The sequence below is a fragment of the Dichomitus squalens genome (assembly GCF_000275845.1).
Source record: "Dichomitus squalens LYAD-421 SS1 unplaced genomic scaffold DICSQscaffold_2, whole genome shotgun sequence".
Lineage (NCBI taxonomy): Eukaryota > Fungi > Basidiomycota > Agaricomycetes > Polyporales > Polyporaceae > Dichomitus > Dichomitus squalens.
Genome location: NW_006766884.1, coordinates 793,036 through 813,169, shown reverse-complemented (window position 1 = coordinate 813,169; position 20,134 = coordinate 793,036). Strand labels below are relative to the sequence as shown.

Below are 20,134 nucleotides of genomic sequence, written 5' to 3'. Positions count from 1 at the left end.
GCATCCGAGATTTTGAACTCGAACGAGCCTATGAGATTATGCGCATGGAAGTCTGCCAAGTATACAGTAGAGACTGCTCGTGACGGTGCTGAGATCGCTCTATGACACCAGGGACGCCCGCACAATGAATTGGTCGTTGTAGAGGTCGGGCCGCCACTTCTGCATGTGTAGTGAGCGTACGAAGCGGTATGCTTCTGAAACCGAAGCTAGACGGATCAGGAAGCGGGACATTGACGACTGGGCACTGCGAACAGTTAGTCAAGATAACTCCTCCGAGCTAACATGAACCACTTACTAGACTATCTTCAAGACGGCCGGGACACCCTTCTCTGATCCAGCAAATTTGAAGTTGCGGAGATTATCCGTAACAATCTGAGGAGTCAACCTTGCAGGGAGACCGTACAGCAAGACCGTCCTGCCTCCGCCTGTGATCCCAGCGTTGGGGCCGTCACCCCTGTAGACAGCTCGCTGCGCTGCTTCCAACGCTCCTTTTGGCCCTCGCGTCCGGGGTAGTTGGGGAATCTCATCGCTCGCTTCGGCACGAATAATCTTGCCTCCCAGGACATGCCTATCTAGAGCCTTCACAGCAGCGGGGACGAATTCCGGACGCGTGAAGGCAAGGGTCGCGCTCCCGTTTGGTCTGAACCGAGTATAGTTCACGGCCACTGTTACAAACCCGCGTTCGTATGAGATTGACCGGTTGTGAATATATCGCGCTCACCGGAAGCCACATTTTCCACGCGCAACCTCCCGCATAACCGCTTCAGATCGTTAGGCAGAACAGAACGAGACAGCCCCTTCAACGTGACGGAAATCTTCGAGCCGCCTGGAAGAATATGTGAATTGTGTCGCCACGCGCACGATGAGATGCCTCAAATACCTTCCGCTACTGTCCCTGCAACACGACTAGCCATGGGATGGGTCAGAGGAGATGCCGGTTAGACGAGAGAGCTCGTTAAGCACCGCGTCAGGTTGTGCGACCCGCTGGCGGAGCCCAGGCCTGGGCGCCCCAGGAGAGACGCAGTCCGTGACACGCTGTCTCTCCTGTCCGACTCCTACCAAGTAGTACCCACACGTCAATCATTCATTTCATTTTCCTGTTTCGCTTTGGATCGCCGTCTCCTTCACGCAAATACTGGAGGAGGTTCGTACAGCGGGTACCTATCTCACCCCCACGACTTCTCCACAGACAGCTCACCATGCATCCCCAGGACGATCTTGGTCCAGACTCCAGAGTTTTGGACCCGGTTGCAGTGGGTGCAGTCTAGTGTTCCGATAGGTGACCAAGTCTGGATCCGACCAAGTTTGTCCTCGCATACCCAGGCATCCTCACCGATGTTGGCCGAGGGAACCTTCTAGTATACGCCTGTGCACATCCAGAACTTGCTTACTCTCGCATCTTCATATGTCAGGTCACAAGCTCGAGCCGTGCCGCCCCATGGCCGAGCTCTGGGCACTACATCGAAATTGTGCAACGTCAGGTATAGTATGACCCTGCGCGTGGGTCGGAGCCTACTGGTCCGGCGTTCGTCGAGCGAAAGTCATCTCTTCCACGTCGGACTCGACCGCCTTGCTCGAGCGGGGCGCCCCATGACGCAAGTCGAGGTTGTTTGAGTTGACCAACGTGCCTTCTCGGAATGTTAGCGAAACAGCCATCGGACTTGCATCGTGCCCCATGTATGTCAGACCGTACCCATGACGCACCTCCTTCCGAGTACTCACGATGCTTGGTCGGCCGGACACGACCTCGGTACCTCTTCGAGAACAAGCCAAGACGACAGTATAAAAGATCATAGACCAGCTTGGTTGGACCTCATCCTAGGATCCCAATCAACCTTTAATACCCTTCATCCACATCTCCACCCTCACCCTTTCACCCCTTGCACCTCACCCTCTCAACCGCAATGGGCAACTCGGCACTTGACATCAACCCTCCTAACGCTACCTACCACTTGACGACTGGTGGGTCTGACTGGTTGTGGGCTGCGTTCTCGATCTTCGGCGCCGCTTTGCTCGGTGTTGTTGGTTGGACGTTTACTGTAGGTCATCAGCTAGGATAGCCTCGGAATGAGGAAGTCCGTCGCTGACTATCCATCTTCAGCGCCCTCGCGGAACGCGTCTCTTCCACCAGGTTGCCATTGTGGTGTTAACGACCGGGTCTCTAGCCTACTTCTCGATGGCCTCCGACCTCGGTGCGACACCCGTCACCGTGGAGTTCAGAGGCACTGGCACACGCCAGATCTGGGTGAGTCAGTTGGAAACCTTGCTCAGTGTCTCTACCTTCTAATCCTGCCATGTACTATATAGTATGTCCGGTACATCAACTGGTTCATCAGCTTCCCCCTCCTCTTGCTGGAGCTCCTCCTTGCCACCGGTCTGTCGCTCTCCGACATTTTCACGACTTTGTTTATGGGCATTGTGCTCGTGGTCACCGGCCTCGTGGCATCGCTAGTACCTTCCACCTACAAGTGGGGTTACTACGTTTTCGGTGTCTTTGCCCTTATCTATATCTGGTGAGTAAACCGATTCAGACATAACAGATGTCCCAGTTCGCTCACCTCGACTTATCAGGTACATCCTGCTTTGGCACGGTCCTCACACAACCTTCGCCGCAGGGGGTGTTGTCCGGAGCGGATACCGCCTCGCGTCGAGTTACCTGTCTTGTCTCCTCCTGCTCTACCCTATCGCTTGGGCGTGCTCCGAGGGTGGTAACGTCATCTCCGTCACCTCCGAGATGATCTGGTACGGCATCCTTGATGTCCTCGCCGGCCCCGTCTTCCTACTCTTCTTCCTTTGGGAGCTGCGTGGTGTCGACTACAATGCCTTCGGTCTGCAGTCCGGCAAGTACACGGACAAGTCGGCCTTTGTCGGCAACACCGCTACCACTGGCCCCGCCACCACTGGTCCCGTCACGACAACGGGTGCTGCCGGGAATGTCTAAAATCTCAACGACCAGTACAACGCCTTCCGGAACGAACGAGTCACGAAAATCGACGCCTAATCGACGCCCGCCTCACGCTCAGTTTGCACTTACCCTAGCTATTCGATCATATAATGTTATTCATTTGTATTGTATGATTACCCCCTTCAACGTTCTTTGACATTCTGTTTTGATAGCGTTGTAGGAAAGATTTCGTCGTGTTGTATAATTAGCTTCTTGCGGTGTATCAATGCGTCCCGACCTCTCTGTAAGCGATGAAGTGTTGTATACTATTGTCTCATCCATCATCATCCCGCAGCTGTCAGCGCAGCGGAACTAGTACTTCTCGATCTCCAAAACGCGATTGACGCAGAGCTCGTCCACAATGAATGAATGCTCGTTGCGTCATCGAACGCAATCTCAATGGCTACTGGATACATCTCAATGCATATCGGTCAGGCCAAGCGCGGCCCGTTTGCTATGTAATCAGTTACCCCGGCCCCGTACGTCTGTCCGAGTCCGTCTTCCTCCAAATCACCTTCTGACGCCAACGATGGTCAGCCCCACTGTTTCTCAATGGCCACCAGAGATCACAGGCAAACAGCGCGAGGAGCTGACGTTACGCGCAACGACCTATGCGCTTTCCCATGGACTGATCTACCTCCCAGTCGCGGATGTCCAGCCCCCGGCACCTACCTCGGCCATCCATGCTCCCCTCGCACTCTTTCCCTCCGCCTTCCCGCGCAATCAGTTCGAGCTCGCGAAGCGGTTGCAGCGCGCGTACAATGTCTTGTATGCGCGGATTGCATTGGACGAGCAGTTCCTCGATCGCGTTATGGGCGCGGAGATCGGCGTAGGACGCGTAGATGAGTTCACCGGGCAGCTCTGGAAGATCTGGAAGAGATTGCGCGATGAAGGCATCCATCAGGTACGCTCGTTCGATGCTGGGATCCATGCAGACCTTGAAAATGCAGGATAGCGTCTCCATCTAGGGCTCTTCAGGTCGGACTACCTGCTGCACTCGCCCGAGAAGGGCGGTCCTGTCTCCTTGAAGCAGGTCGAATTCAACACTATCTCTTCTTCCTTTGGGGCTTTGTCGGAGAACGTTTCGAAGCTGCATAGGTACACGCTTGATCCTCTGGGATGCGCTTGAGAGGATTGACGGTCCTCGAGGTACCTGGCACTTTCCACGGAGTACTTCAACAGTTCACCCTTCCTGACGCTCAAGAACTTACCGCGGAACGATACTATCGCGGGACTGGCGGATGGACTTGCAGCAGCGCATGAGGCATATGATTCTCCCTCGTATGTCCATCTCAATCATCTCTGCTTCGGACATGTGTAACCTCCGGCGTAGAGCGTGGATCTTGTTCGTTGTGCAAGCAGGGGAGAGGAACGTCTTCGATCAGAGATGGCTGGAATATGAACTGCTTGAACAGTACGCCGCCTTTTCGGTTAGGACATCGTGACCATCTCATAATTCACAGGCACTCAATACGCGTCGTCCGCCAAACGTTCGACGAGCTAGCCACTTCTGCAGAGGTTGTGCCCGGCTCACGCATCCTCCGCGTGAAGCTTCCCGGTCTGCTCCCTCGCGGTGCTGAGTCGGTCGAAATCTCGACAGTGTATTTCCGCGCAGGTTATACGCCAAGAGACTACCCTACCCTGGCGCAGTATCGGACCCGATACGTCTTGGAGAGCTCCGTCGCTATCAAGTGCCCCACGATACAGCTCCAGCTTGCGGGAGGAAAGAAGGTCCAAGAGGTCCTCACCCAAGGTGACACGCTTTCCAGGTTCGGACAAGGCCTAGATCTCGACGCACTCCGCTCCAGCTGGATGGGGATGTGGGGTCTGGACAAAGATGGCGATTATGGAGTGCGCAGAGCACGAGAACAAGCCGACAAGCTCGTTCTGAAGCCCCAGCGCGAGGGCGGAGGCAACAATGTCTACAAGGGAGACATCCCCGGCTTTCTCGATACTCTTCCCGCCGGCGAGCGCGAAGCTTGGATCGCCATGGAACTCATTGAGCCGCCAGACACGGGCAATTACCTGGTGCGGGCGGGGAGCGGGACTGAGGGCGCGGTGAAGACTGAGGTAGTGAGTGAGCTGGGGGTTTTTGGCTACGCGTTGTTTGGGCCCAGACGGCCGATCGAGGAGCAGGAGGTGGGATGGCTGCTCAGGACGAAGGGGAAGGATAGCAACGAGGGAGGCGTCGCAGTGGGCTTCTCGGTGCTGGACTCTCTGGTCCTGGTCGATTGATTTGGAAGTCGAAGAAGTCATACAGACCTGTACACAAATCGTGTGGTATATACAACGACAGTATTGCGGTTTCATCCTCCGATATTCTATCGCATCTCTGCCAGTAGGTAAGGAGCAGTACGCACGGCAAAGCTGTCCGGACTCCGGCTCCTCGGAGTCGTTGGACTCGCGTCTGATCACGTGCAGTGCTGCGGCAAGCATCGCGGGTGATGCAAGGGCGTGTTTGGACCCCTCCGCCACTTGCCTCCTGCCGTACGCGTCCAACACATTCTGTCCACCATGTCATCCCATCACGACTACAAGAGGAGAGATAGGAGCTGGGAGCGCGACGAGCGTGATAGAGCCCGCGGTGGCTACCGCGGAGGCCGGAGAAGTCGTTCCCGCAGCCCACCGCGCAGGGGCGAGAGGGATAGGCGTGGGGGACCAGGTGCGTGCATACGTTGCCTCGTGTAGCCTATAGCGAGCTCATGAGGTAATGGACGTGTCATTCAATAGGAGACCGCAGGGACAACTACGGCCGAGACAGAGTTGACGACCGCCGGGACCCGAGACGGGACGATAGGCGGGACGACAGACGACGGGATGACCGGGACAGGAAGGACCATGACAGGGACCGGGATCGGGATGGCAGACGTGAACCACTTCCACCGCCTAGGGACGGTGACCGGGATAGACATGACAGAGACAAGGACGGCCGGCCAGGAGACCGCACTGCAGAACACGATTCGAGACCTGCTGGTGCACTAGAAAGGCAGCAGCCAGGTATGCTCCCGCGGCTGGTCGTTCACACGAGGCTGCGGCTTGGATGCTGATCGTGTGCCAGATACGCCCGAGCCTTCTAGCTCTCGCCCCCGACAGGATTCCGCGGCTCTCACAGAAGCAGAAGGTGCGGAAGAAGGAGAGGCGATGGAAGCGACCAACGAAGACGATGCTGCCATGATGGCTATGATGGGCTTGACTGGGTTTGGAACCACTAAAGTAAGCTCCGCCTTCGCCGCTGCTCTGTACCTGTAGCGTCAATGCCTCAAACGCGAATCCTTGCAGGGCAAGCGCGTCGAGGGTAACCAGGAGGGTGCCGTGGACGTCAAGAAGCAGCGAACATGGCGGCAGTACATGAACCGGTGCGCCTTCTCTGCTCTCTTTGGCTTGAGGCGATCTTCTTGCTGACTGCAGATCAATCCTTCTCGTTTCGCAGGCGTGGCGGTTTCAACAGGTTCGTGGCTTCCATTTGGTTTCTCATTGTTCGGGCACATCTCTGACGTACTCACTTACCAGGCCTTTGGACAAGATCAAGTAGCTTCTGGCATGTTGAGCGGCCACGTTCTTCGCTCTATTTGTATTTCCCGCTCTGCACAGTTGAGTCGTGTTTCGTTTCATAATGTAAAGATGATGCTAGCCTGAAGCAATCAGAACATGGACGGTCGCTAGAAAAGTCGTATTGCCTTGGGATGATCTGCGTATGCAGGTGAGTGTTCCTCAAGCGGCCGTGACGGAATTGAAGTGCAGGGTAGCACTTGGTTGTCTGTAACAACCTCATGGAAGCGATGCATGTTGTAGATCGACTGCCCAGAGATCGCTCGATCGCAGTCGACCCTACCAGTTCCAATACTAGATATAATCACACTAGCTTCCGTTCGAAGAATAAAAATCATTCGAAGTCCGATTTATCGTGATGATAGGTATTACACACATAAGCAGGGAACTATACGACAGGCAAGAGGGAGGAACGAGACGTGTACGGGTAGCGGACATCATGATTGACGATGGAAGGAAGAGGAAGGAAGAGAATCGTGCAACTGAACCAGCGCTCTAGATTCCGGCCTCGGCTTAATTGGATGCACGATACGTTGTGATATTCGTTACACGAACTGGGTGTTCAGAAACCGTGAACCTTGATGGTGCTCTTCGGGATGCCCTCTTGGACAAGGAACGTGGAAATCTTCAGCCTTTGGTCGCCCTGGAGTTGGATGACTTGTCCGGCCTCCTCATCCTCAACGAGAGTACCGTTACAGGCGAATTCCTATGATGGAAATGAAATGTTAGCGCCAGAGTCTCCTAGGATCCCAGCCACTGTCGAGCGGCAGGTCATGCGAAACTCGCCTTCTTGAATGCCTTCAAGAGCTTCTTGAGATCATACTCTGCAGAACATAACCGAGTCAGAACACAGTGGTCGCATGACTAAGGCTGTAGCGGGGACGAACCTTTGGGAAGGCCCTGAAGCGTCGTCAGGGTCTTGCGACCGTTCCGCTGCTGAATGCGGATGTGGATATAGTTTGCCTGAGATCCAACGTCCTGAGTGCTGCCAAGAGGGTCTCCCTCGTCTGCGAAGGGATCTGTGGGTGGAAAGGCGAGGATGAGGCCGGCGGGCGAACGAAGTGGTTAGCAGACGCGCGATCGATAAGCACGGCGCTGAGGCACGGCAGAAATGGTACGCACCGAAGGTGTTGAGGTTCTGCACGCTCATGCGAGAGAGGTAGAGATACAGAAAAAGAGGGAGTAGAGAACTGAGTGGGGGTTGAGAAGAGGCGGACGACGGAGCTGTGAGGTTTGAGTTGCGCGCTTTGGGACGCTATATATGTCATGCTCTGGGGTTATGTAATCGCAGGCTCTTCCTGTTCGGCGGTGAGCTCGAGGCTCGCAGATTCAGTCAGCTCTTCATCCGCTAGCCCACGCCACTGCACAGCAGTCCTGTCCCCATCCCATTTTCTCGATATCTCAAACCGCTTGCTGTAGTCGTTGCGCCCACTTCGTTGTTCTCCCGGAAAAAATCGCCTTGGTTCGCCATTCATCCTCAAGTGGTCTCCATTATGTCTCCGTCGTCTGCGACACAGGAAAACCGCGGCGTCAAGCGCAAGAAGCCGCCGACCTTTCAGCACCTTCCCGTCCAGCGTGGTGCGTATTGTTCAGACATTCGTAGGGACCGAATCTACAACAATCGTTGCTTATTGCCTTCTTCCTCAGCTAAGAAACTTAAGCGCTCATGGGTCGAAGTACAGAAGATCAAAAGCAAGTGGAAGGCACAGAAGCGCAAGGAGGGGCTCGTCGCTTCCCGGCAACAATTAGCACGCGATGTGGACGCCAACGACGCTAAAGGACGCGGATCAGACGAGGATCAGGAAAGAGACGAGAATGAGGAGCGGACAATCGATGCAGGTGCGAGCAGCGACGCGAACGAGGAAAGTGAGGAAGGGAGCAGCGATGAAGCGTCCGACTCCGAATCGGAAGAATCGTCTGTCGATGAACATACCCAACGACCTAATGCCACGACTGCATCCCCAAAACGCCCGACACTACAGAAACGCGAGAAAGGCCGGCCACAGAAACCGGCAGACGAGCAGTTATCATTGCGGGAGCTTCAGCGAATGGCATATTCGCGCGCCTCCTTGCATACACACAAGTCCGACCCGTTGCACAGACACAGAGGTGCCGCTCCTTCACAGGGCAGAGGCGATGGCAGGGGTGGCGAGAAGGGCCGAAGAAGAGGAGGTAGGGGCGGCGAGCGCGGTGCACGGGGTGGCGCCCATAGAGGTCGGGGTCGAGGCCAGCCGGATATGGGATTGCGGATGAAGGCGATGTTGGAGAAAATCAAACAGGATTACACCTAACGGCGTGTCCCTCCACATATGTGATTCTGGAAGCTCGCAACGAGGCGTGAATTCACTCGGCTCGGGTGTTACTACATCGCACAGTCAGACAGCCCTGTTCTCTTTCCCTTCATCCTCGTCTTGCGCCATCGGCACATCCCCACTCGGCTCCCCTTCGCCTGCGCTTGCTCCCTCCGAAGCTTTCACGAAGCGCTCCTCCAGGGTCCCGTGCAACGGTCTTGAATCCACCGTCGTCGTCGAAGAGATGGGCTCTATGTGGTCACTCAAGTGACCTGGGCTTGGATCATCCAGCTCGTCGACAAGACCTAGAGCTTTGACGTCTGCGCTTTCGTCCGCCCCGCTGAGACCACCGGCAATAGTTGCAGGAAGAACCAGAGGACTCGGAGGTGGACTGCGCGACTTCGATCGGCGGGCATCTTCATGAAGGAATGGGATAGGGGAGAACATCGGGGTATTGGGGGCTGACACGGTAGAGGTGCTGATCGACGAATGGCCGACTGGAGAGTACGTGCTGTCTATCTCGGATAATGGAGGGAAGCTGTCCCATGTTGAGGTAATGAGAAGGGTCTTCTCGACCGCCCTCAAGTACTTGCCGATGTACTTATAGTGTTTTCGCGGATCGACGCATAGTTCGCATAGACGTTGGATTGTGAACGGCGTGCTATATTCCTGTCAGATACTACGCGCGAGAGGAACATGCACCTCGTACCCATCGAATTCATCCAACTGGGCATAGATATTTGTTTTCAAATCTTGCGCCTCGTTCTCCGACAAGTCCACTTTTGGCGGAGGATTAGAGATTCCCGCTGGGTACTCCCTAGGCGGAAATGGTGGAAGTTTGAGGCCGCCATTCTGAAGTTGCTCTGGCGTCGTTGTCATCAAGGGTGGTCGGGGCTCCCATCTTGGACCATCCGCCAGGAACGCCCCGACGTTCTACATTGGCTTAACAGGCACTCTTTGCAGCGGCGGAGGGCTATTGCTGATCGCACCTTGTCCAACTTGTACTTGACGATGTTCCTCAACAGTGACCATTCCGTTCTAGCAGACCCCATCAGCGCGTCGATAATCGCGGGAACGGACGGACATACTCGACTACATCCGTGGACGCAATCTTCTCAAGTATGTCACCATGCTCTGCAGACTCAACAAGACGTGAGCACGGCACAACCGGGCATCTTGTATATGCTACCTTCTTTCCATTCAAAGTTGTCGCTAACCATGATACGCGTGTGCCGCCAGCCTCGAGGGATATCAAGTAATCGTGGTGTAAGTTCAAGAACGCGTGGCCAAAGCGCGTCTGCACGCAGCGATCTCGAGACGCATTCGGCCTCCCAGGGTACGTCAGTACTTTGGCCAAAGACACACATCGCCGAGAGGCCAAGCTTTGCTCTATGTATGCGCCAGTGGCACCTGACCGAGTTTGTCTTCACCATGGCTTCTTAACACCTCACTGCTCCCCCTCGACGACAGCCCGCAGCACAGGTGCCAAGACCTCTGTTGTGCACCACTACTGTACCAGCACGATCATATGTGGGGAACCTATATAGCCAGGTCATCGGATTGAGGGTCTGCAACCTATGCGGCGGACGAGCAAGTGGTAGTGCCCGTGCATGTGCACACCAAATCCACGGCCAGAAAGGCGATGAAGCGGCGGGATTCCGAATTGCTGACGCCCAGGGCGAAGCACTGGATGGGTCATCCGAGCCGACATCGACGCCCGAGAGACACCGGCAGCCCATGTGTGTGCAATCAAAAGGCTCGGGAGGGGCAAGCGGCACCAACAATATCTTGTGGTGTTGCTTGCATGGTCCCCCCGGGCTCGTTTCCATTCTTAGTTCTACTCCGCCCGCTCTGATCCCAGGCTCGCCTCCTGCTCCCACAACCTGCTTGATGTCCTACCGCCGTCTCGAGGACCCAGAAGAGTATCCGCTTCACCAGATCCGTCCTGCTCATCCGCAAACCTTCTCCGGCGCTCCCGTCTATCCTGTCAACAGTTCTGAACGGGAACCTGTTAGAACCGCAGGCGACGACATGCCGTTCCCAGGGAAGAGGTTTGGGCGGGCTTACCGCACCAGAGTATTTCTGTCGTATGCGCCGGATTGGTGAGTGCTTCGTGTGCGAAGGGGCGTTGGGATGCTTACGGGACATGCACCCGGTCCAGGGTACTGTGCATTGGACTTTCGTAGGTATTCGCCACAATGTTACCCAGGTAGGTTTCTGAAATATCTCTTGCAGTGCCGCATTCTTTGCCCTCGACAAGGTCCCGGGATTCAAGAGGGAGTTTTCCCTGACCGACACTTCGTATGTGATATCTCCCCATGTCCGCCCCAGATTCGCAGCTGATGTGCCCTTTTACAGTCTACTTCATACGTGGGTTGACTGAATTCTCGATTCAGCTTCGTTCACAGTCAAACCGTGTCTGTTAGGTTTGCAGTACACGAACGAGTACCGGTATGTATAGGCCTATCAGTATGTCGTGTGACCAGGACTGATTTGCCCCACAGGATTGGCTGCTCTATGTAATCTTCGCCGCCGCTCCGCTGACACTCATGCCGATCATCAACCTCATACTATTGCGCTCGTTATGGGACTGGCACAGTAGCTGGCTGGGATGTGAGTCCGATCGTTCATCCTATCATGTATCGTAGCCGACCCGTTCCCTCCCAGGGCTCCTCTCGTGTTCAATAACTGGCGCTATCACCCAGTTCTCGAAGATCACTGTCGGTAGACCCCGCCCAGGTGAGATGAAACGTTGGGAATCCGCATGAGCGTGACGCTGAAGGACTGCGTCTTCGCAGACCTGATTGACCGCTGTCAGCCCATCTCCGGCGCGGTGGACCCGCCCCTTGGTTTGTCCACGGTTGCGATATGCACCCAAACGGATGTAGGGATCTTGCGGGACGGTTGGAGAAGCTTCCCGAGCGGTCATTCTAGTCGTGAGGCCGGCTGGTCTTCTAGCTTCCTCTGAGATACACACCTGACTGTTTCTAGTGTCCTTTGCTGGGCTGGGCTTCTTGTCCTTCTACCTCGCAGGCAAGCTACATCTTTTCGACGAGCGCGGCCACACTGTACGTCGCGACTGATATAAGTGGTTCACCTCTATATTGACATTGATTGTGATAGGTGAAAGCATGGATCTCGCTCGTCCCTCTGTCCGGCGCTGCCCTTGTCGCCATCTCGCGCACCATGGACTATCGCCACCACTGGCAGGACGTCCTCACGGGCTCCACCTTAGGCATCGTTGTTGCCTACTTCGGTTACCGCCAGTACTACCCACCCCTGAGCTCACAAATCTGCCATTTACCGTACTCGCCTCGGGTCCATCGTGGCGGCCAAGCCCTCCCGACGCACCACTCGAGGCCATCAGAGGCGCAGGCGCTGTCGAGCGGACCTCCGGACAGTCTTTCCATGCGCCCGCGGATGCCCGAACCAAGATACTCGGATAGACACAGCATAGGTGATGAGGAGATGGGACGTCCCTCTGTCACTCGGGATACGGATCCTAGCAAGGACGATTTGCGCCATCCGTAGCGATGGCCAGAATATCCAATGCAATATAGTACTTGTAGCCCCGATTCTAGTTGGTCAATGGGAATGATCTACATAGGGACAATGGCGCGATACACTGTACCTGTGGTTTCGAATACATTGGGATCATTATGACAGCACAGGTGTCCCGAATATGATGTCGTCGTAGAAGCACGAGGTTTACCCATCAACAACGGGTACGCCGCGGGACATTGTGAACTTGGGGTCGAACATGATCACACATACTAGTGGTGTTTTACAAGCAGCCACCTGGCCCATGAATATGCAGCGAGATGAAGAGACGAGATATACAGTGACAAGAGCAACTCCGATCAAAGCCTGCGCGGATCACTTTTGGTACGACCATACATTCCGGAGAACTACGAAGCATCAGGGACATGAGCTGAGTTCCTAACCGCGTGTACACAGATGAACACTCACGACCAGCCTTGGTCGCCAACCGGTTCAGGGAGTCGTCGCTCTCACCATCGGCACGGACCTGGCCGCTCAGCGCAAAAGTGGTGGAGGTCGGGAGAGCACGTCCGTCGGCATCGACATCGACGACGGAGATCTGGACAGAGGCGTGGTCCTTGGAGGTGATGAGACGGTCTGGAAATGATGATGGTGTTCAGAGGCGTTGGCCCTCGGATGGACTATATGGGTACTCACTGGTCGCCGCGCACTTGCGGGGGACGTAAAGGTCAACGAGGATACCCTGAGCAACCCCAACCAGCGGTTAGAACTTCTACGATCAGCCTTAGGACATAACACACTACATACCTGATCGTTCTCCATGGCTAGAAAGTGGACTTTTGCGTGCGCGGGGCGGCGTCGGCGTCGTTGGCAGTGGGCGGAAAGAGTAAGGTTTAGCAACTGTACAGTTTCAGATATCTCATTTACGACTGTTTGTCCTCCTTCCTCTTCGGGGCTTCTCGCGACGCCCAGGCCCGGACTCAGCACGTGATTGGGCGGCGTATGACGCGCACTCGCGCCGATGCAAGACGCCCGCGCCGCAGCCCAGCTGGACCTGGATTCGCAGCAGCGGAATAGCCGTTATATATGCGTTCACTCATGTCCTTCTAATGCGTAGCTCCCCACACTCACCACAGTTCGACGGCACTCTCTCAACGATATCTGTACGTGGTACCTGCCGCTATCTGGGCAAGGCGGGGGAGCTTATCATTCGATTGTGGCTCGCAGGTTGAGTCGATGGTCGAGATCAAGCACACGAATCCTATTAGCTCTCAAGAAGCAGGCCTCGCGGCGTCCGCCTCTTCGACGGAGTTGTCTGATGACACCAAATACAGGCTCATATACTCGAAGTCCAAAGTCTATGTGAACCCCACCGCGTACGCGCGGGATAACATCCCGGGCTTCATCGCGTTGGTGAGGAAGGTATGTCAGCTTTGGCTTCGTCTTGCTGCGCTACAACAAATAATGACTCTGGGTGGTCTCAGGAGGCGCCGAAACCCGTCTACCTGCTCGCATGGATCCCAGAGTCTCTATTGAATGAAAAGGGGCCAAGCGAATGGGACAAATTTGTGAAGATCGAGGAACATGCAGTCAAGGATGATGAAGAGGAGGGTGCGTTGAACCACACGAGACTTTCCATCCGCAGATACTGACTTGGAAGGTAGATGCTGTACTCATTGACCTGCCAATACAGCGGCCGGAGTCGTATGCGTTCTCTGTTCCGCTCACTTCAATATACTCTTTGATAGTGAACCCCCCTTCGTTGTCATCGTGGCGTAAGTGCGTCCCTTATCTGAGCTCGCATTTGTTCAAACACCAGTTATGTGCCACAGACGGGTCCATTGCGATCAACCTCATTAGCGGCTCCACCTTGCCCACACTTCACTTCCACGATGACGAGTCGAAGTCGTTCACCATGCCAATCAAGTCTCCATTAGAGGCACGTCCTATGTCCTATCCGCCACCGCCAGCCGACAATGCACCCAAAAACAGTACATGGGGCGGTGAGGACCTCCTGGCGAAGCTCAGAGGCTATTGCCACCTCCTTCGTTCGTCCCTACAATCGAATCTCTATCTAGTAGATCCGTCCCGAGAGGACATTGAGACTCATTCTATGCCTCTCTTCGCCGACGACGCTGTTGATGACATCATGGCTCAATCCTCCTACGCGAATTCTCACTCCCCTATACCTGCACATCGTCGCCCTAAGCCTCTGTCTACATCGGCCAACTCTTATTCCGAACGAACATCTATCCTTCACCGTTCACTCTCACCTGTCTCATCCCCAACCACTTCTTCGTCACAAGCGCGGATGGCTTTGCTGCAGTCCTTCTCGCACATAACGAGACACGCCGCGCACGCCGCACAGCAGATTCTGTCTCACCCCCTTGCCAAACCCATCGTTCCCCACCTACCCGACCCAGTCAGGAGCCTCGTCAACGCCAGTGGAGATCTGGAGTGGGGTAGCTGGGTAGAGAAAGGCGGCGTTGGCGAGTTCGAGAGCGCACGAGTGTACCTCGCTCGTTGGGCCCGGATCGTCGCCGAGGAGGGCGAACGGGCTCGTCAGCGAGAGGCTCAAGCGCTCCCGGCCTCGTCGTCTGATCTCGCGGAAGAGGATTCGTCTCTGGGCATATTCGAGCTCCTCCAGTCTACTGCGAACTTGCCGAGGCCGAAGTCGTCTCGCATTCCAAAGCAGCCTGTCAACGAGAAGATGTGGAAGGGCTGGTTCAACGAGGACGGGAGTCCGAAGATTCGGAAGGAGGAGATGGAGCGCGAAATCTTTAGGCGGGGTATAGATTCAAGCATTCGCAGGGAGATTTGGCCGTTCTTGCTGGGCGTGTACGAGTGGGACAGTGATGCCGCGCAAAGAGGGAAGCTATGGGAAGCAAAGAAGTGCGATTGTGGAAGACTAGTACCACTCCGGTAGCTGATGGTCGTCCTTCAGGGAACGATATAGTGAGCTCAAGGATGAGTGGTGGGGTGTACCGGAGGTTTTCGAGAGGCAGGACGTGATAGAGGTGCGCCCATAGCCATGGTTCTTTCCCAGCTGCTCACGAGACTACTACCAGGAGCGCCATCGTATCGACGTGGATTGTCGACGAACAGACCGTACACAGCCGCTGTTCGCGCAGACGACGCCAGTGAACGAGGACACAGATGAAAAGGGCATGCACATGAGGTACTCTACCATCTCGCCCCAGCTCGGAGATATCGGGGCGCAAGCACCAACCAACGATCATATCGAACGGCTTGCGAGCATTCTTCTGACATACAATTTCTATGAGCGGGAGCTCGGTAAGCATCACACTCGCCCCATTCCGTCGCTTAACTGATATGGATAGGCTACGTGCAAGGGATGTCTGATCTCTGCGCCCCGGTCTATGTCGTGATGGGCGGCGATGAGGAGATGACCTTCTGGTGCTTCGTACAGATAATGGACCGAATGGTCCGTCCCCCCGCTCAGACCGTACATTCCGCGGCCTCTGACAAATCGGCGCTTTCAATGACAGAAACAGAATTTCCTCCGTGACCAGAGTGGGATGAAGAAGCAACTGTCGACCCTGCAGCAGCTGATCTCGGTTATGGACCCGGAGCTATATCGACATCTCGGTACGTTCGATTGTCTCTGATGACGCCGTCGCCTGATCGCTCACCGACCGTGCGTAGAGAAAACAGATGGACTGAACCTGTTCTTCTGTTTCCGGTATGCTCAGACGTGTCCCGATGACATTCGAACCATGGTTGACGGTGCTTCGTAGATGGATCCTCATATCATTCAAGCGCGAGTTCCCGTTCGAGGATGTTCTCCGGCTGTGGGAAGTGCTGTGGACGGACTACTATAGCACCCAGTTTGTATTGTTTGTGGCGCTCGCCGTCCTGGAATCCCATCGGGATGTGATCCTGAGGTACCTTGTTGAGGTACGCCACATCAGTTTTCGATCATTCCAAGTGACGGGTTGTTTAATTCTGCCCTCGGTCGGCCCCTCTGGCACCGCAGTTCGATGAGATCCTCAAGGTGCGGTCCTTCTACACTGATTTAAGATAATGCCTAACGTCTCTTACAGTATTGTAACGAGTTAAGCATGTCGATTGAGCTCGATAGCACGCTCGCACAGGCCGAGGTCCTCTTCTTGTCGTTCTCCCAGCTAATTGCGGACATTGACCGGCGAGAGGCCGAAGAGGCGTCATCGCGTTCGAATGCTGCTCTCCGACAACGGCGCACGAATAGCGTCGGCGGAAAGTCGGCAGAGGCAGAGAAGAAGACGAGGAGGCCGATCATCAGTGAAGAGCTGAGAGAACTTCTGAAGTCAGGGCAGTGACATCTCCTGTATCGTATTACCCGGAACACGTTGACTTGTGTTATTAGGTGTATCATAGTGTATACGACTACTACTCTCCACGCTACGTAGACTCCGCTATGGACTTGCTTTCAACCCATACACGCTATACCATGAACAGTGTCGTTAGCGATAGCGCAGCCCGACGCTCCCGGTCCTCAGAACGCGAAGTGACCGATAATGGTGGTCGAAATGACGTCGACGCTCCAGCATGACACCCTTCACAATGAAGGTCTTTATATAGAGGTCTCTCAGGCGATCATAATTCCCAATCGCTCTTTCTTGCAATCATGGCTGCGAACCCGATTCCATCAAGTGGCAACCGCACTACCCTCGCGGACTCGGTGAAGCATCTCCTCTCGTCAGGTCCAACCGCCAGTCTGCACCTCGGCGGCGTGGAAGCCTACTCCGAAGAGCGGCGACACCACACCGAAATCTTGGGATGGCACAACCTTCCGGAAGAGGCCAAGGCCCAGGCATCCATCAGCGAGGTAGAGTTCACAGCGCTCAGGACTGAGCACGGAACCATCTCTGTTCGCGTCTTCTACCCCAAGAGCGGCGAACAATATAGGAAGAGCGGAGATGCCGGGGCGTTGGTCTATATGCATGGAGGTCTGCCTATCATCCTTGTTCCGCAAGCCATCATGAGCTATCGCTGAATGTTTGACGCTTCACTTAGGTGGATACACTGTCGGTAGGCGAGCCTCGCGTAACTCACCGAGATGATCTACTAATATATGCTGTAACAGGATGTGTCGATGACTTCGAGCATGGACTTAGAACACTCGCTGAGGCGTCGGCTTGCCAGGTATATGCAGTCGAGTACCATCTTGCACCCGAATACCGTTATCCCACGCAGCTGGACGAGTTCTCGGCAGTCATTAACTGGCTCCAAGGACCGGAGGGGAAGAAGCGTGGTATTCATCCTGATAGGGTTGCAGGCGGAGGTGACAGCGCTGGCGGAAACATGACAGCTGCGTTGGCCTTGCGACGACGAGACGAGGGACTGAAGAATATGTGTAAGTCTGGTGTTATCTAGACAACTGCTTGCTTCACTTCTAGCCCAGGTGCACAGCTACTTGTGTATCCGGAGGCCCGCTTGCCGTTTAATACCAAGGCCTGCCAGGAGAACAATTCGGGACTCTATCTCGAGGCCAACGGGGTGTTTTCCTTTGCGGATCACTACCTGCCGCGCGGTGTCCCCCCGGCGACCCCTTACGTGTAGGTGTTGAACGAGCCACTATCCCTAGAAGGCTCTTCACTGACATGGCACAACGGGACTAATCAGGTCACCGGGAATGCAGGACGTTCCTGCTCTGGAACGGCTCCCGCCTGCTCTGGTATTTACGGCCGGTTTTGATCCTTTGCGTGACGTGAGGGTCGAGTATGCAAGCAAGCTACAGAAGGCCGGTAACTCGGTGCACTGGACGCATCATGCCGACCTTACCCATGGTTTCCTGCAGTTCGGTCCTTGGAGTGAGGATTGCTTGGACGCAACAAAGAATATGGGCAAGACTCTGGGAAGACTGGTTTACTCGGATTAGATTTATCTCGCAGTCCTGCAGTCCTGGTCTGCGTGCATCTTAAGCATGTTATTAGTATAGGATCCGTCGTGGGACGGTCTATGAAGTTACCGTGGAATGTTTGAGAACTGTCATGGATGCGAGCATTCTTGAAATTATTAAACTCATTGACAGTCGGAAACATAGCCTCGACATTCGTCTTCGTTTGCATGTAGACTGTGTCAAGCATGTGTTGCCTACCATAACGGCGGCTCTAAGGGCAAAACCACATGCAAGAGAGGACGAGTGAAATTCGGCAGCCAAAAAGCGTCACCTGAGCGATTCGAACACTCGCGGGCAAAGCCCAACCGCTGACAGCTACGAATAGCAGGCGATCCCGTTAACCACTCCGGCAAAGTGACTTAAACCAGTCTGCGTGCATAATTTCCATGATGTCAATTCACTCCTTTCACTCGGTAAGCTATCTGACTTCAGTAGTACAAGTGGTTTCCTCTCCCTTCATTCCTGCATTCAGACTGCATTTACTTCCGATTTCGAGCTTGATTCCTTCATGAAATGTGTCATGAATGCAATTAGCTTGTCGACCTCTGGCTCGGTGATGGCGTTATATAGCGAGACGCGGATGCCTAGATGAAGAATGAGAATATAGACAGTGGTCGGATGGGTCTCACTTACCTCCTACCGATCTGGATAGGCACGTTAGACTACGCGACGCTGAAATGTGAACCAATATGACTGACCTGTGACCCTTGAGACCTTTCATGCCCTCCTTTTCCGCGCCCTCCAAAAATTTCTTTTCTGAACCCTCGCCAAGGACCTCGAAAACGACGTTCATCCAGCTCTCCGAGCCCTGCTGCACCTTGCGGCGGAACAAGCCCTTCTGCTCACCCTCGTGGATGACCGCGTACAGCTTCTGGGCCTTCCGCTTGTTGACCGCCTCGTAGTAGAGCAGCCCCCCGCTCGCCTTCATGCGCTCGAGCACGAGCCCGGCGACGTAGATCGCGAACACCGAGGGCGTGTTGTACAGGCTCCCGTGGTCCGCGAGCTGCTTGTACGAGAGGATGAGCGGGACGGGGGGCGCGCCGAGCCGCGCGGCCGCGTCGACGTCCACGATGCAGTCCTCGCGCACGATGAGGATCGCGAGCCCTGCCGGCCCGAGGTTCTTCTGCGCCCCGGCGTAGATGACGGCGTGGTCCGCGAGGCGGGGGATCGGCCGGCAGAGGAACGAGGACGAGTAGTCGGCGACGAGGGGCACGAGCGCCCCGCCGCCGGCGCCCGCGGTCTCGAGGAGGCGGTCGAACGGGAACGCGGCGGGGCTCTGCGCGTCGTGCGCGAACTCGACGCCGTCGACGGTCTCGTTCTCACAGTAGTGCACGAGCGCGGGGCGCGCGGAGAAGCGGAACTCGGCGTGCGGGGGCACGTTGTCGAAGCTCTGCCCGTCCTTGGAGTACACGCGCGCGTCGACGACGGTGCGCACGGTCGCGTGGCCCGCGGTGAGGCGGCGGGCCTCCTCGGCGGCCTTTTTGCTCCACGAGCCGGTGACGACGTAGTCGAGCGTGGTCTCCTCGGGCGTCGCGGTCGGGTGCAGGAGGCGGTGGCGCGCGAGGAGGTTGAGGACGACGGCGGAGAACTGGGCCGTGCCGCCGCCTTGGGTGAGGAGGATGCGGTGGGTGGGGGGCACGTCGAGCAGCGTGCGGATGTTCTTCTCGACCTGGTCGACGAAGGCCGTGAACTCCTTCGAGCGGTGGGAGACCTCAGCGATCCCGATGCCTGTGCCACTGAAGTTGAGGAGGCCCTTTTGCGCTTCTTCGAGCACAGAGAGGGGGAGCGCTGAAGGGCCTGCGCCGAAGTTGATTACCCGTCCGTGGTTGTCGCTCATCGTCGTCTAAGGCTAGGATGCAAGGGGTTTGAGAAAAGCAAGAAGCGCGGAGAAAGCTTGGAAGATTGTCGTAGATAGTGGTGAAACGGTACCAATGTTAGAGCGGCGAG

The 20,134-nt window shown here is 55.6% G+C and overlaps 13 protein-coding genes and 1 non-coding gene across 14 annotated transcripts; 7 read left to right on the top strand and 7 right to left on the bottom strand.

Moving 5' to 3' along the window:
* Positions 1-99: 99 nt before the first annotated feature.
* Positions 100-914, bottom strand: DICSQDRAFT_165618 (uncharacterized protein; the record flags this gene model as incomplete). Its single annotated transcript, XM_007361117.1, has 4 exons — positions 100-244; positions 296-665; positions 722-826; positions 881-914. The coding sequence occupies 4 exons, from the start codon at positions 912-914 to the stop codon at positions 100-102; spliced, it is 654 nt and encodes a 217-aa protein (XP_007361179.1).
* A 465-nt stretch (positions 915-1,379) lies between these two features.
* Positions 1,380-1,855, bottom strand: DICSQDRAFT_151947 (uncharacterized protein). The gene has a single exon (XM_007361116.1). The coding sequence runs from the start codon at positions 1,792-1,794 to the stop codon at positions 1,513-1,515; it is 282 nt and encodes a 93-aa protein (XP_007361178.1). The 5' UTR covers positions 1,795-1,855; the 3' UTR covers positions 1,380-1,512.
* Position 1,856: 1 nt separating this feature from the next.
* Positions 1,857-3,322, top strand: DICSQDRAFT_132100 (heat shock protein 30). Its single transcript, XM_007361115.1, has 4 exons — positions 1,857-2,039; positions 2,102-2,245; positions 2,308-2,513; positions 2,572-3,322. The coding sequence occupies exons 1-4, from the start codon at positions 1,905-1,907 to the stop codon at positions 2,939-2,941; spliced, it is 855 nt and encodes a 284-aa protein (XP_007361177.1). The 5' UTR covers positions 1,857-1,904; the 3' UTR covers positions 2,942-3,322.
* Positions 3,323-3,488: 166 nt separating this feature from the next.
* Positions 3,489-5,226, top strand: DICSQDRAFT_77815 (glutathione synthase). The gene is made up of 5 exons (XM_007361114.1): positions 3,489-3,848; positions 3,900-4,042; positions 4,094-4,225; positions 4,278-4,358; positions 4,408-5,226. The coding sequence occupies exons 1-5, from the start codon at positions 3,756-3,758 to the stop codon at positions 5,177-5,179; spliced, it is 1,221 nt and encodes a 406-aa protein (XP_007361176.1). The 5' UTR covers positions 3,489-3,755; the 3' UTR covers positions 5,180-5,226.
* A 213-nt stretch (positions 5,227-5,439) lies between these two features.
* On the top strand, positions 5,440-6,822 carry DICSQDRAFT_151944 (uncharacterized protein). Its single transcript, XM_007361113.1, has 6 exons — positions 5,440-5,606; positions 5,675-5,941; positions 6,003-6,157; positions 6,224-6,300; positions 6,375-6,392; positions 6,455-6,822. Exons 1-6 carry the CDS (start codon positions 5,459-5,461, stop codon positions 6,474-6,476), a joined length of 687 nt encoding a protein of 228 aa, XP_007361175.1. The 5' UTR covers positions 5,440-5,458; the 3' UTR covers positions 6,477-6,822.
* Positions 6,823-7,055: 233 nt separating this feature from the next.
* DICSQDRAFT_143272 (eukaryotic translation initiation factor 1) lies at positions 7,056-7,643 on the bottom strand (the record flags this gene model as incomplete). Its single annotated transcript, XM_007361112.1, has 4 exons — positions 7,056-7,199; positions 7,280-7,317; positions 7,381-7,512; positions 7,616-7,643. The coding sequence occupies 4 exons, from the start codon at positions 7,641-7,643 to the stop codon at positions 7,056-7,058; spliced, it is 342 nt and encodes a 113-aa protein (XP_007361174.1).
* A 343-nt stretch (positions 7,644-7,986) lies between these two features.
* Positions 7,987-8,784, top strand: DICSQDRAFT_165613 (uncharacterized protein; the record flags this gene model as incomplete). The annotated part of the gene is made up of 2 exons (XM_007361111.1): positions 7,987-8,071; positions 8,141-8,784. The coding sequence occupies 2 exons, from the start codon at positions 7,987-7,989 to the stop codon at positions 8,782-8,784; spliced, it is 729 nt and encodes a 242-aa protein (XP_007361173.1).
* Positions 8,785-8,868: 84 nt separating this feature from the next.
* Positions 8,869-9,663, bottom strand: DICSQDRAFT_48945 (PPP4R2-domain-containing protein; the record flags this gene model as incomplete). Its single annotated transcript, XM_007361110.1, has 2 exons — positions 8,869-9,453; positions 9,487-9,663. 2 exons carry the CDS (start codon positions 9,661-9,663, stop codon positions 8,869-8,871), a joined length of 762 nt encoding a protein of 253 aa, XP_007361172.1.
* A 940-nt stretch (positions 9,664-10,603) lies between these two features.
* DICSQDRAFT_132095 (acid phosphatase/Vanadium-dependent haloperoxidase) lies at positions 10,604-12,428 on the top strand. Its single transcript, XM_007361109.1, has 10 exons — positions 10,604-10,886; positions 10,946-10,966; positions 11,020-11,085; positions 11,143-11,154; positions 11,211-11,235; positions 11,289-11,397; positions 11,452-11,523; positions 11,583-11,720; positions 11,776-11,852; positions 11,908-12,428. The coding sequence occupies exons 1-10, from the start codon at positions 10,675-10,677 to the stop codon at positions 12,313-12,315; spliced, it is 1,140 nt and encodes a 379-aa protein (XP_007361171.1). The 5' UTR covers positions 10,604-10,674; the 3' UTR covers positions 12,316-12,428.
* Positions 12,429-12,485: 57 nt separating this feature from the next.
* Positions 12,486-13,167, bottom strand: DICSQDRAFT_77807 (ribosomal protein S21e). Its single transcript, XM_007361108.1, has 4 exons — positions 13,093-13,167; positions 12,982-13,027; positions 12,754-12,921; positions 12,486-12,692 (listed from the first exon to the last, which is right to left on the bottom strand). Exons 1-4 carry the CDS (start codon positions 13,105-13,107, stop codon positions 12,661-12,663), a joined length of 261 nt encoding a protein of 86 aa, XP_007361170.1. The 5' UTR covers positions 13,108-13,167; the 3' UTR covers positions 12,486-12,660.
* A 241-nt stretch (positions 13,168-13,408) lies between these two features.
* DICSQDRAFT_77805 (RabGAP/TBC) lies at positions 13,409-16,924 on the top strand. The gene is made up of 13 exons (XM_007361107.1): positions 13,409-13,448; positions 13,513-13,707; positions 13,770-13,896; positions 13,950-14,060; positions 14,118-15,177; positions 15,230-15,302; positions 15,354-15,579; positions 15,627-15,730; positions 15,795-15,894; positions 15,952-15,988; positions 16,044-16,203; positions 16,283-16,300; positions 16,350-16,924. The coding sequence occupies exons 2-13, from the start codon at positions 13,522-13,524 to the stop codon at positions 16,602-16,604; spliced, it is 2,457 nt and encodes an 818-aa protein (XP_007361169.1). The 5' UTR covers positions 13,409-13,448; positions 13,513-13,521; the 3' UTR covers positions 16,605-16,924.
* DICSQDRAFT_49582 (uncharacterized protein) lies at positions 16,913-18,166 on the top strand (the record flags this gene model as incomplete). The annotated part of the gene is made up of 5 exons (XM_007361106.1): positions 16,913-17,234; positions 17,302-17,316; positions 17,372-17,641; positions 17,690-17,843; positions 17,911-18,166. 5 exons carry the CDS (start codon positions 16,913-16,915, stop codon positions 18,164-18,166), a joined length of 1,017 nt encoding a protein of 338 aa, XP_007361168.1.
* Positions 18,167-18,452: 286 nt separating this feature from the next.
* On the bottom strand, positions 18,453-18,546 carry DICSQDRAFT_t14. The gene has a single exon. It is a non-coding gene; the product is annotated as a tRNA-Ser (tRNA).
* A 67-nt stretch (positions 18,547-18,613) lies between these two features.
* On the bottom strand, positions 18,614-20,024 carry DICSQDRAFT_177314 (phosphoserine aminotransferase; the record flags this gene model as incomplete). The annotated part of the gene is made up of 3 exons (XM_007361105.1): positions 18,614-18,771; positions 18,821-18,831; positions 18,886-20,024. 3 exons carry the CDS (start codon positions 20,022-20,024, stop codon positions 18,656-18,658), a joined length of 1,266 nt encoding a protein of 421 aa, XP_007361167.1. The 3' UTR covers positions 18,614-18,655.
* Between the last annotated feature and the right edge of the window lie 110 nt (positions 20,025-20,134).

Bases quoted from the DNA above. Each gene is read 5' to 3' on its own strand.
- DICSQDRAFT_151947 (XM_007361116.1), bottom strand. From the start codon at position 1,794: ATGATCTTTTATACTGTCGTCTTGGCTTGTTCTCGAAGAGGTACCGAG.
- DICSQDRAFT_132100 (XM_007361115.1), top strand. From the start codon at position 1,905: ATGGGCAACTCGGCACTTGACATCAACCCTCCTAACGCTACCTACCAC. The intron at 2,040-2,101 runs GTAGGTCATCAG...ATCCATCTTCAG, and splicing joins TTGTTGGTTGGACGTTTACT to CGCCCTCGCGGAACGCGTCT. The intron at 2,514-2,571 runs GTGAGTAAACCG...TCGACTTATCAG, and splicing joins TTTGCCCTTATCTATATCTG to GTACATCCTGCTTTGGCACG.
- DICSQDRAFT_77815 (XM_007361114.1), top strand. From the start codon at position 3,756: ATGGGCGCGGAGATCGGCGTAGGACGCGTAGATGAGTTCACCGGGCAG. The intron at 3,849-3,899 runs GTACGCTCGTTC...AATGCAGGATAG, and splicing joins GCGATGAAGGCATCCATCAG to CGTCTCCATCTAGGGCTCTT. The intron at 4,359-4,407 runs GTACGCCGCCTT...CATAATTCACAG, and splicing joins GAATATGAACTGCTTGAACA to GCACTCAATACGCGTCGTCC.
- DICSQDRAFT_151944 (XM_007361113.1), top strand. From the start codon at position 5,459: ATGTCATCCCATCACGACTACAAGAGGAGAGATAGGAGCTGGGAGCGC. The intron at 5,942-6,002 runs GTATGCTCCCGC...ATCGTGTGCCAG, and splicing joins ACTAGAAAGGCAGCAGCCAG to ATACGCCCGAGCCTTCTAGC. The intron at 6,158-6,223 runs GTAAGCTCCGCC...GAATCCTTGCAG, and splicing joins CTGGGTTTGGAACCACTAAA to GGCAAGCGCGTCGAGGGTAA.
- DICSQDRAFT_132095 (XM_007361109.1), top strand. From the start codon at position 10,675: ATGTCCTACCGCCGTCTCGAGGACCCAGAAGAGTATCCGCTTCACCAG. The intron at 10,887-10,945 runs GTGAGTGCTTCG...CACCCGGTCCAG, and splicing joins CTGTCGTATGCGCCGGATTG to GGTACTGTGCATTGGACTTT. The intron at 10,967-11,019 runs GTAGGTATTCGC...TATCTCTTGCAG, and splicing joins GTACTGTGCATTGGACTTTC to TGCCGCATTCTTTGCCCTCG.
- DICSQDRAFT_77807 (XM_007361108.1), bottom strand. The intron at 12,922-12,981 runs GTGAGTACCCAT...CATCATTTCCAG, and splicing joins CCGCAAGTGCGCGGCGACCA to ACCGTCTCATCACCTCCAAG. The intron at 12,693-12,753 runs GTGAGTGTTCAT...GATGCTTCGTAG, and splicing joins GTTGGCGACCAAGGCTGGTC to TTCTCCGGAATGTATGGTCG.
- DICSQDRAFT_77805 (XM_007361107.1), top strand. From the start codon at position 13,522: ATGGTCGAGATCAAGCACACGAATCCTATTAGCTCTCAAGAAGCAGGC. The intron at 13,708-13,769 runs GTATGTCAGCTT...GGGTGGTCTCAG, and splicing joins TCATCGCGTTGGTGAGGAAG to GAGGCGCCGAAACCCGTCTA. The intron at 15,895-15,951 runs GTACGTTCGATT...GACCGTGCGTAG, and splicing joins GGAGCTATATCGACATCTCG to AGAAAACAGATGGACTGAAC.